General features: G+C 42.1%; 1 protein-coding gene across 7 annotated transcripts in view; it reads left to right on the plus strand.

Annotated features, from left to right (window-relative positions):
• Positions 1-12988, plus strand: part of LOC126191152 (eukaryotic translation initiation factor 4E-binding protein Mextli) — a 126573-nt gene that overhangs the window by 19710 nt on the left and 93875 nt on the right. For all 7 annotated transcript variants that reach the window (XM_049931917.1, XM_049931918.1, XM_049931919.1 and 4 more), the window contains exons 2-3: positions 6408-6526; positions 6605-6745. In XM_049931917.1, coding sequence (XP_049787874.1) covers positions 6415-6526; positions 6605-6745 — 253 coding nt within the window. In that variant the 5' untranslated portion in view covers positions 6408-6414. The remainder of the gene's footprint in view (positions 1-6407; positions 6527-6604; positions 6746-12988) is intronic.

Below are 12988 nucleotides of genomic sequence, written 5' to 3' on the forward strand. Positions count from 1 at the left end.
GCTGCGGAATGTTCAATACCACGCACCTCTGAATTGCCCCGGCGCCCCCCAGTTCCTTGGTGGAACGAGGCGTGCCATGACGCAATACGTGAGCGGCGACGTGCTCTTCGCGTTTTCCGCTACCATCCTACTTTGGCCAACTGTATCCGCTATAAGCAGTTCCGTGCGCGATGCTGTCGCGTCATCTGCGATAGCAAGAAGGCAAGCTGGAAATTCTTTATTAGCTTATTTAACACCTTCACTCCCTCCTCGGAAGTTTGGAGTCGGCTTCGATGGTTCTCAGGCGCACCTAGTTTCTCCCCGGTCTCTAGGCTCACTGTCGCACATGATACATTAGTGGACCCGCAATTTCTAACTCATTGGGTCAGCACTTTGCTGAGATTTCGAGCTCTTCAAATTACCCGCCAGCGTTTCTCCCGAAGAAACGTGCAGCGGAAGTGCGACCTCTTGCTTTCTCCTCTCAAAATCGCAAAAGCTACAATACTGTTTTCTCCATGCGGGAACTCCAATTCTTCTCGCTCCTCCGTCCCAGGACCGAATGGTATCCACGTCCAAATGTTGCTGCATTTATCAACCCATAGTCTGCGTTACCTCCTTTGCCTTTATAATCGAATTTGGACCGACAGTACTTTTCCCAGACGATGGCGGGAAGCTATCGTTGTTCCTGTTCCAAAACCTGGAAAGGACAAACATCTCCCCACTTGCTATCGCCCCATTTCTCTCACGAGTAGTGTCTGTAAGGTTTTGGAGCGTATGGTGAATTACCGTTTAGCTTGGTGGCTGGAATCCCGCAGTCTATTAACACCTGCCCAATGCGGATTCCGAAAGCATCGTTCTGCAGTTGACCACCTTGTTGCTCTCTCCACTTATATCATGAACCATTTTCTCCAGAAACACCAAACAGTAGCAATATTTTTTGATCTGGAGAGAGCATACGATACCTGTTGGAGGACAGGCATCCTCCGCACACTGTTCTCTTGGGGCTTTCGAGGTTGGCTGCCCCTTTTTCTTCGCGAATTTATGGCAGAGTGCACATTTAGAGTGCGGGTGAACACTATGCTCTCCTGTACTTTCTCCCAAGAAAACGGGGTACCCCAGGGCTCCGTGCTGAGTGTTGTACTGTTTGCCATTGCCATCAATCCAATTAGGGATTGTCTCCTTCCTGATGTCTCGGGCTCCCTCTTTGTGGACAATTTTGCGATCTACTACAGCTCTCAATGGACCAGCCTTCTCGTCTTCAAGGATGTCTCGATCGCCTCCACTCTTAGAGCATCGAAACCGGCTTCTGATTTTCTCCCAGTAAGACAGTTTGTGTTAATTTTTGGCGACGTAAGGAGTTTCTTCTGCCCTCCTTACATCTAGGACATGCCAACCTTCTGTTTTTGGACGTCGCTAAATTCTTGGGTCTTATGTTTGACAGAAAACTGTGCTGGTCCTCCCGCGTTTCCTATCTTTCGGCTTGCTGTCTGCGATCCCTCAACACCCTCAGTGTCCTGAATGGTACCTCCTGGGGAGCGGACCGAGTGGTCCTTCTCCGCCTCTATCGCACCTTAGTGCGCTCGAAATTGGACTATGGAAGCATAGTCTACTCCTCTGCTCGGCCGTCTATTCTTCAGCGTCTCGACTCTATCCACCACCGTGGATTACGTTTAGTGTCTGGAGCTTTTTACACCATCCCTGTGGAAAGCCTTTATGCTGAGACTGCTGAACCTCCGCTGTCCAATCGGCGAGCAGTCCTTCTGAGTCATTATGCTACCCATCTGTCTTCCATGCCTGCTAATCCAGCCCATGACATTTTTTTCGACGCCTCATTTTATGTAGGGTATGCAGGCCGCCCCTCCTCCCTACTACCACCGGGAGTCCGCTTCCATCAACTGCTCCATTCTCTTTCCTTCCGCTTTCTTAAAACCTTCTTGACAACTTCGGATACAGCACCACCTTGGCTCCGTCCCCGGATCTTCCTGCTCTGTGACCTTTGTCAGTTTCCCATTGATGGTACCCCTTCACTTGTTTATTGTCGGGCATTTTCTGCTCTATGTGCACAAATGAAGGAAGCTACATTTATTTACACTGATGGCTCAGAAACATCGTTAGGTGTAGGGAGTGCCTATATTGTTGGCGACACGCCAAATCAATTTCGGCTTCCCGACCAGTGTTTGGTTTATACTGCGGAGCTTTATGCTGTTCTCCAGGCTGTCCACTACGTCCGCCGCCATCAGCGGATACAGTATGTTATCTGTTCAGATTCTCTCAGCTCTCTCCTCAGTCTCCAAGCTCTTTACCCTGTCCACCCTCTGGTCCACCGGATTCAGGACTGTCTGCGCTTGCTCCACCTGGGGGGCGTCTTGGTGGCATTCCTCTGGCTCCCGGGACACGTTGGTATCTGCGGAAATGAGGCGGCTGATATAGCGGCCAAGGCTGCAGTCTCTCTTCTTCGGCCAGCTATTCAATCGATTCCCTTCACCGATCTACGGAGCGTTTTATGTCGTCGTGTTCTTTTATGGCACGCACATTGGTCGACACTTCCCCATAATAAATTGCGGGACGTGAAAGCTCTTCCTTGTGCTTGGACCTCTTCCTCCCGAACGCGTCGTCGGGAGGAGGTAATTTTAACTAGACTCCGGATAGGGCACTGTCTTTTTAGCCATCAACATCTTTTAAGCAGTGATCCTCCCCCACTCTGTCCCCATTGCTCTCAGCTGTGGACGGTAAGACACCTTTTAATTGAGTGCCCCTATTTTACTCCGTTACGTGCCCATCTACAGCTGTCGCCTGATATATATCGCCAATTTTAGCAGATGACAAGCGCTCGGCTGATCGCGTTCTCGACTTTATTAGTGCCAGTGAAATGACGTCAGTCATTTGAAGCTTTTTTTGGGGACAACCAACCCCTTTCTGTAGTGGATTTTTAAGCCTTCCTTCTGCTTTTAGTTTCTCCAATTTTTTGAGTTTCGTTCCCATTGCTGGTGCTTTTCATTTTCGGTTTTTTACTGTTTCCTAAGTTACAGACCGGGTGCTAATGACCATAGCAGTTTTGCGCAAAACAAAAAAAAATCACCCTTGTGGCATTGTTTCCTTCGGAACAAGGGACCATTGACCTCGTCGTTTGGTCCCTTGCTCCCTCTTTTAAACCAACCAACCATAGTGCTGCCATTCGGTGCAGCTCCTCATAATCGGCAAAATGTCATTAAGTTAGCCCCTGACATTTTCATGTGACTGATGCCCCCCAGCCTGTCACAATATTCATATGAGAACTATTGAGGTGTAATTAGACAGCACAGATGTGCAGATGCCTCTAGAATTTGCAGATACTATCCATATACTGCTGATTCATGGCGCAAAACTACCATTGTTTGGATTTTAGCCCAGTCTGTGAAGGAATTGCTAGACAGTGGGTGAATAGCATCAACACCCCTGCACACTTCATGCAGTGTAGACCCATTATTGGCCACTTAATTGCATCAAAATGACCTATGCTTGCCTCTTTCTACTTCCTTTCTGCTTCCTTACCTATACCTCTTGGGGTGTGGAGCACATTATTCTACTCTGTATTTACTGGATCATGGTCTTTTTCCAGACTGGACTGAGGTTGCCAGTTTTATGGCTCAATAGTACTTTAAGCTCTGAAATTACTAGATTCACTTCATCATCATGGAGTAAGACTGGTCATTGGTGCTGTCTGGACCAGTCCACTAGACCTTCTTCTTGCCAAAATGGGATTATTTAGCTGTTACGTTATGGCGATACCAACTCTTGCATGCTTATGCAGTCAACAAATGACAATTTACAAGTCCAATTTACTTACCAAACTGTTTTCAAACCCAAGTGAGTCGACCTGTTAACACTCTCCCTCGATTGGTTTTCCAATTTGATATGCATGTTGATATGCTCTTCTTGGACCATCTGCTCTTTGACCTACAGACTGGCCCAACTCGGTTACTTTTACCACTCGTACAGTTATTTCTCATATCTGGCATCAGTATTGCTTTTGGTGCCTCTGTTTTGCCACGCCTACATACTATCAAAATTAGATTAAATTTCTGGCTGATATTGATAAATCCCAGTGGACTATCCCATGAACAAGAGACTGTTTAGTTCTTTGCTCCCCTCGCCAACCAATCAACCAAAATCACACGAGCTGTTTGATACATTCACACCTACTCACAAGAAAATTTTCTGCTTTGCAGTGGCTTCTGGAGCAGTTAACATGCCGTAGCTCAATGATATCGATGACACTCACTGATGTTGCCCAGTCAATACACTTTTTTCTGAGCTCTAGTACACCAGGTAGTCAGTTATATTTCTCTAGTTCCTCAACCACTGTGGAATCTTAGGAAACAATCTTATAGATCATTTGGCTGTGGGTACTGGCTCCTGACTTAGACAGTGCCCTATCCCAGCAATTCCTGTCATTGTGGGATAAAGTGGAATGCCACATTGGAAGAATTCGGCTAAGGATACCACACTTTGCTGCAGTTATGGTTTTTCATTACCAGTGGGGCACATTTTGTGCACCATACTTTTTCTGCAATAAAGTTAATTGTGAAACAACCCAACTCATTGCTCGCAGTTTTAGCTGATATCCAAGCAGCAAACCTAGTTTTACATTCATATTTTTTTCCAAAAGTGTGGTTTGTGCAAATTTGAAGACAATTTGCAGGCATTCAGGTGGATGTGGTTGGTTGCCCCTGAGACAGTATTAGCCATAGAGGGCCTCCTGCTGTCCCTGTGTGGGGTGTTGGCAGGACATCCTAATGTTATGTAATGTATTTACACTTCTACATTACTTGTTATTTTAGTTAAACTACATTAACTCACTTATACCGTTCTATTGACTTGACCTACTGGTCTTTAACCATGAGTGGGGAAGGAGGAACATGTCAGTCAGACACAGAATGAGTGCTTCTTGATGCATGAAAAATTGGATGAGGTGGGCTTTATGTATTTTCGATCATATATTTTCCTCTATCTTGGCACTTCACTCTCCTTTTACAGCTGGCTTTACCCTCTCCTCATTCTATTTTTTCCTCTTTCTGGGCAAATATACAAGGTTTAATTTTGCTGTCTAGCTTGTTTCTTATAGAAGAATTTTGTTGTTGTGATTTTACCAGGATGGTGGAACCAGCCTAGTTTGGGTCCTTAAACTTGTCTGTGCAATCTATAAATTCAATAGAGCACTGTGCCGTGCATAGGTTGGTAATGAGTTTTTCATGTAGTCAGTGGGGGGAGGGATGGGTTTGAGTTAGGTAACCAGTGAGAGGCAAGGAAATAAAATATGGTTTGACCATTGGAATTTAAACCATTCTGTAGTTTCCAGATTATTCACATTTATGTTATGTCGTGAACAGTTGTCTTAATTTTTATTTATTTATTTATTTATTTATTTATTTCCTATTTTGCAGTGAATGAATGTTGTGATGACAAAATATTAGGCATAATATGAGGTGTAAGTTAGGTTGGAAGTGTTACGTTGATTATGAGCAGAAAGGCGATAAATTTTATGAGAAAAAGCATGGCTATGGTTATTCGAAAGTTCAAGAAGTGATTTGGGCTATCATGTGATATAAAGTTACTTTTATTAGAACTGTGAATAACTTGTGATCTTTTGGCATCATAATATTGTTGTTGTTCCAAATATGTTCTTAATTCTGTGGTTATATTTGTCAGTGTTTGGCACAAGTACTTAAACTCATTGCTGCAAAACAATTCTGTGTTACATGATCTCTTACTATATACCTCCAACTAGAAGTTGACACACTTCCTGTGTATTCCAGTTGCACTCCTCACTCCAGAAAACGTGTGGAATATTACTGCCTTCATTCTAGACTCGTGCCCTACTGTCTCCTGTTAATAGATTCTGGAAAGTACTGATCATTATGATTAAGTTCACTTTCAGTCTGAGGTTATTTGTGTTATTTTCTATTCCCTCGTACAGCATGACTCTGACAGTGGAATACACGTACCAGCACTGTTGTTGCTAAGATTGTAGAGTTGGCAACTTCCAGAGGCGGTAGTATAGGTGGAAACAAGAAAAAAAGTAGAGTAAATGTGGACTCTAAAATACATACCTTAAGAACTAAGAGCACTTGTTTATCTTTGGCACTGTGAAACACAACTCTTCAATTGAAGAAGTGCACATAGCTCTTAATGTATGCGTTTTAGAGCCCATGTTTACTAGACACTTTCTTCTTGTTTTGGGTCATACTACAACCCATGAGAGCTACCTACCATACAATCTTAGCAACAGTAGTGCAGGTCATACATGTATTCCACTGATGAAGATATCGGAACAATTTTCACTTACAACTTTTGACTTGGTCATTTCTGGACCAGGATCTCTTATCTCAAATTCATGTACTGAAATTGGTAATTTTGAACAGATTGTAAAATTCTGTATCTGCTTACAGATTGAAAATGGCAGCTGTTGCACGATCAGCGAAAACAGTGAAAAAGCTCGAAAAACCTCGACCATTGAAAATAGCTAGCCAGAACAGATACTCCACTGTAGATGGAAAAATATCATCAGGTAAATAGTATAATATTCAGGTGATAAACTGACAGTTTTTTATTATTAGTATGCTGAAGATTATTTCTTTTGTTGTAGTGGAGGATATAATGACTCTTGCAGAGTCTGTATGTTCTCAGTTAACAAATGGAAACTGTGACCACCTATTGCAGTTAAATGTTGTGAATCTATGCACTAACTTAAAGCAATATGGACAGACACTGGAAGGCGTTTACAAAGGTAACTAAATTGCAAGATAAGTTTTCTAACAAATCTTCTTCTTAATGTCATGTGATATTAAAATAAGCTGTACAGTTATTTATTTAGTTGAACATCACCTTACTTTAATAATCATGGTGCTGCTGGAGGTGGTTTGCCTTCATGTCCATTGGGTTTAGATCTTTTGGATTTTAATGATACACAAGACAATTTTCACATAACAAAGTGTTTTGGCAATAAGTTACACTTTTGTAAAGTACTGGAAAGTACTCTTGGTCCTAGTGAGGGTTGAGTGCTGCTGCCTTGTACTTAGTTTTCACGCTGGCCGAGAAATCTTTTGCTTCAGTATACACTAATGGATCAGTCCATGTGAAATCAACCAATAGTATGTTTCTTGACAGCTCAGATTTTGTACATGTCTTTCACCTCGAATGATGAGAAAAATGTCATGTGGAAGTACTCCGTGTAAATAGAGAATGCAGTAAATAGAAACTCATAATCTAAAGACACCTTTGCTGGTGGTACCAAAATTGGCAACACTTTATGATATTGATGTCTCGTTGATATAATTAGCTAAGTCGTTTATGTTTGTAGTGCTGCGAAATGAGTGAACAAATTAACTCAGTTGCTGCTAATGACTAACATCAACAACCATTTTTTTTTTCTAAAAATGTTGTAGGAATGTTGTGATAGAATGTAAATACTTTGGGATTAAAGGCTTTTGTGTGTTCCTATCAGCAACTCAATGCTTCTGCTTTTCGGTGAGTGAATCCCTTCAATCCTAAAGTATTTAAAGTATTAAAGTTTATGTAGGTGTTCTGGATGTCCAAAGTCATCTGAAAGTAAAAAGATTGAAAAATGTTTTGATGTGACATGCATGTAAGCAGCTGAATAGAGCTTAGAGTTTGAAAATTTTTTTCCAGAGACACAGTGTTTGTATGTGAAAGAGTTAATAGTATTGCAGTACATTGACAACTTTTTTATTGAGAAAGTGTCAAGAGGTACTTGGGAGATGTTTTCGCCTTTCTATGACAACTGCACTTATTGCAGCAATGCATTACTGACGATTTAAAAATGAGCAGTTTCCTTTATTGCTATCGATGACAAAGGGAGATGTGCAACAAACTATAGACAAATAATAGCCAAAGAAACTAGATTGTGAGTTTGAAATTATCTTATGATGTAAACAGGAAATTTGTTCCCAACGTAGTTTGGGAGGTGGTGAAGTTAACATAGAATAACAACGGAGGTATTTGCCAAAAACTACAGTGGATTTTGATAATCCCTGAATTTTGCTGAGAAGATTCTGATTTGAAAATCTATAATTAACCTGAAAAAAAAAAAAAAACATGACTTCAGGAGACATCACACACTGAAATTCTCTATGCATGTGTAGAAAGTATTTTTTAGTGTCTCGCAATTGCAAATCTTCGAAGATCAAATTTTTTAAGATGTTAAAAAAAAACTAGTTCAGAAAACTTATTTTAAAAGCAACAACATATATCCTTCTGTAATAAATGAAAAAGAATTGGAGTGAGCCCCATTGGCTTTTAAATTTATCTGTTTTCTCATTATTCATCAATAAAATAAATTTTTTCACACTCTGATAGTAAGGGAAGTGCTTGGTGCATGTGCACACTGCAGATGTGCAGGGTGTATGCGAGTGTGTGCATGTGACATTTGTGTGGCCTTGAGCAAGCGCTCACTTGGCTGTGTCATTAAACAGGGCAGCATCAGTCCCCCTTGGCAACTTTCACTAAAGCATACAAAGGGTGTAGACCTAATAAAAACCACAACTACATGCATAAAGCTTAGCAGTGCCAACACAAGACACTTCCTCAGGTTTTCAGTCGTATTTGGTGGGAAGGGCAGTTGAACTAATAATGGTGAGAGAATATTATTTCTATCCTGAAACCGGGAAAGACTATCAAATTTTACCTGATTGTTGACCAATCTCTCTAATGAACAGGCTGGTGTATAGAAGCCAGAGGGTGTATATCACAATTCTAAAGTGGCTATTGGGTATTCTGGTCCATCACAGACCAACTGGCTCATGTGGAATCAGCAGTGCACAGTGCTTCTGTGCATCTCCAGAATCTTATCGCTGCACTCTTTCACCCACTGAAGTTGCACGGTACCATCTGGTGTCATCACATCCTGTCTACTCTGCATAAGTGGGGCTTCTGGTGCTATTACCATTTTTATCTAGAATTTGATACCTTAAACAAGTCTAGGTCTGGATACATTCAACTCAATGTATACAGAAAACTGGAGTTCCTCAGGGATTGGTTGTTGCCACTGCAATAAACCGTATCGTGACTGCAGTGGGATCCACAGTCTCACCGTCACTGTATGGGAGTGACCTTCGTGTGTAACACAGATTTCCACCTTCGCGTACTGCAGCAGGAGTCATACAAAAACAACATAATTGGGGCTCTGAATCGTGGATATCTATTTTTTCCTGTGAAAACTCTTGTGAGACACTTTTGTTTACTTTGGACTGTGTGTCTGCATGCGTAACTTTACCTCAGTAATTAGTTACTTGGAAGGTTTTGAAACTTTCAGATTTTTAGACCTTTTATTTGACAGTATGCCAGCCCAAGGCAGATTGCATGAGGAAGCTTAATACTCTCACATATCTCAACAGTAAATCCGGGGGTGCAGTTGGCACAGATATTCGGAGATTTTATGAAAAATTTGATTTTATCCTGGGTGTATTGCTTCTGCGTCAGCAGCACAATTGGTACTGAGCTTGTTAGACCTGGACAGCAAAAGAGGTTTGTGCTTGGCAACTAGAGCCTGGCTTACAAGCCCTGCAAACAGCCAAAGAGTTGGTTATGCTTTAGCAGATGCAAGGGGGCATGACAAGTAGTCTCTGCTGAGTGCGTGCTCTGTATGCACTGCATAGTTAGTCATTATATCACTACCTGTGCAGTACATTAAAACTCTTGCCACAAACAATGGTTTGTAGAGACTACATGAGATGTTCACAGGTTCACAGCTCCAGGGTGATGGTAACATTTGTATGAACACTGAGCCAGGTGGGTATTCTGGGAAATGAACTTTTGCATAAAGAGCTAAAGAAGCAACCACTGGAGACACTCCAGTGCAGAGTACCAAGCACAGACCTATCACTGCAACTCCACCAACAGATTTTGAAAACCTGGGACTTGGAATGGCAGACTACCATGACCCTCAAGCTGAGAGGAATGAAGGGCACCATCAGGGTACGGTATTCTTATCTCCAGGGCTTCGGAAAGATACCAACATATATGCCGACTGCGTATCAGTCCCAACAGACTAACCCACAAGTTCCTTTTGCATCAAGAGAACTCATGTCAATGTAGCTGTGATGAGGGCATCATTGCCAGTATTCTCACAGGGTCCTTGGTGGTTGATTTGAGACAAGCAGTCAAGCTGCCTCAGATACTTGTGACAGTGGCTTAGTAGCTACCAAAGTTCCCATTTTCCTGAGAGGAAAGGGATTTTATGACAAGTCTTGCACCCATGACCCACATAGAAAAGGCATTGAAGTGAAGTGTATCGCAAATCTCTGCCTTAGGTAAATCCACACAGGTCCTTACTTGCTTGAGGAAATAAGATTCTGTGATAGATAATTTGACCCTGCTGGAGGCAGCTTTATAGTAGGCTCTCCTATGCAGGCAAGTGCCTTGTAGGAATCTTCTTTGATCCAGAAGTGTACTAAAATACTATCTGGATCCATTACATCTGCATGTGGCTTCTTCAGTGGAGCATCTGTGGGCAGTTAACCATCTTTCTGCATTCTTTTCCCTCAGACTTACTTTGGATACTCAGCTGGGGAATTCATATCAGACTGGTTTGAGCAGAACAGCAAAGTCATACAAGGAAGCATACAGTGTGTTGCCCTCCTCTGTGTTACTATTAACAGCATTAAATTCACAATAAGAGAGTCAGTTCAGTGATCTTTGTGTGTGGATGGTTTTGCTGTATTTTATCCATCATCTAACCCAGAAACAGCAACACGTGAGTTGCAATAAATGCCAAAGTGATGGGAGGATTAAACTAAACACACAGGTTTCAAGTTCTCAGCAGAGAAAATGATGGGTATGGACTTAAATTTTTCACAGCATGTGTGATGGGTATGGACTTAAATTTTTCACAGCATGTGTGATGGGTATGGACTTAAATTTTTCACAGCATGTGTGATGGGTATGGACTTAATTTTTCACAGCATGTGTGTAGTCCACCATACATTGGTAATGAGGGATACCATTTTGAGCATAAGAGATTTGTTAGGTTCTGGGCCTCATTTTTGGCAAAAAATTCTTAAGACTACCACATCTGAGAGATCTGAAAGCACAGTTTCTCAAAGTGCTTAACATCTTAAAGTACTTCATCCAGAGGTCTTTGGAAGCCGACAGAACACTCTCTCCAGTTCTGTAAGGCTTTTCTGTAGTCTAATGTAGTATGTATTCTCTTTTTCTTTCAGCTCATATACTTCATATTATCATGATGACATAAATTACAAATGCATCTCACTGCCTTTTTTGAGACACATAATTGGTTTACACTGCAGTGCAATTTGGTGTGCAGTCCATAATTTAATACTACAAGAATTTTATTAATAAATAATAAGATTTCAGCCAGATCATACAAAAAGTATGTCAGTTTCCTACACATTCTGTCATGAAAACTCAAAATACACAAATGATACACTAAGAGATTAAAAGTATCCAGACAGCTGGCTGAAAATGACCTAAAAGTTCGTGGCGCCCGTCATTGGTAATGCTGGAATTCAGTATGGTGTTGGCCCGCCTTTAGCCTTGATGACAGCTTCCACTCTCACAGGCACACATTCAGTCAGGTGTGGGAAGGTTTCTTGGGGAACGGCAGCCCATTCTTCAGAGTGCTGCACTGAGGAGAGGAATTGATATTGGTCGGTGAGGCCTGGCATGAAGTCTGCGTTCCAAAACAACCCAAAGGTGTTCTATAGGATTCAGGTCAGGACTCTGTGCAGGCCAGTCCTTTACAGGGGTGTTATTGTTGTGTAACTGCTCCGCCACACGCCATGCATTATGAACAGGTGCTTGATCATGTTGAAAGATGCAGTCACCAGCCCCAAATGGCTCTTCAAGTGTCAAGCAAGAAGATGCTTAAAACATCAATGTAGGCCTGTGCTGTGGTAGTGCCATGCACAACAACAAGGGGTGCAAGCCCTCTTTGTGAAAAACATGACCACACCACGGCACCACTGCCTCCGAATTTTACTATTGGCCCTAAACACATTGGCAGATGATGTTCGCTGGGCATTCGCCATACCCACACCCTGCCATCGGATCGTCACATTGTGTACTGTGATTCGTCACTCCACACGTTTTTCCACTGTTCAATCGTCCAATGTTTATGCTCCTTACACCAAGCGAGGCGTCGTTTTTCATTTACCAGCATGATGAGTGGCTTACGAGCAGCCACTTGATGATGAAATCCTAGTTTTCTGTCTTCCCACCTTACTGCCATAGTACTTGCAGTGGATCCTGGTACAGCTTGAAATTCCTGTGTGATGGTCTGGATAGATGTCTGCTTATTACACATTACCCTCTCTGACTGTCTGCAGTTTCTGTCAGTTAGGAGACGAAGTCGGCCTGTACACTTTTGTGGTGTACATGTCCCTTTGTTTCCACTTCACTATCACATCAGAAACAGTGGACCTAGGGATGTTTAGGAGTGTGGAAATCTTGCATACAGATGTCTGAGGCAAGTGACACCCAATCACCTGACCACGTTCGAAGTCCGTGAGTTCCGCAGTGTGCCCCATTCTGCTCTCTCTGAGGTCGCTGATATGGAGTACCTGGCACTAGGTTCAGCACAATGCACCTAATATGAAAAAGTATGTTTTTAGGGGTGTGTGGATACTTTTGGTCACATAGTGTATTACAAAGTTATTGTTCCCTAGTTAATATTATTGTTATGCCTTATTACATGTATTGCTCTTGTACAAGATGTTACTTGTTTCAACATAATTTAAAACATTACTAGATGCTAGCTTATGGCCGCAAGCTGTATTTATGAGAAAGACGTTCACATTTAATGATCTTAGATGCCATCCATCATGAGGAGATAAGAATGATTACAGATGTACGAGGTGTGTTCAAAAAGTAAGATGACTTTATATTTTTATGAAAAAATATTTATGTATTCATCAATATTCATGTTGCCCCTTCAAAGTAATCCCCCTCAAGTACAATACACTTGGGGCAACGCTTCTTCCAATCCTCGAAGCAC

This window comes from Schistocerca cancellata, chromosome 6, assembly GCF_023864275.1.
Source record: "Schistocerca cancellata isolate TAMUIC-IGC-003103 chromosome 6, iqSchCanc2.1, whole genome shotgun sequence".
Classification (NCBI taxonomy): domain Eukaryota; kingdom Metazoa; phylum Arthropoda; class Insecta; order Orthoptera; family Acrididae; genus Schistocerca; species Schistocerca cancellata.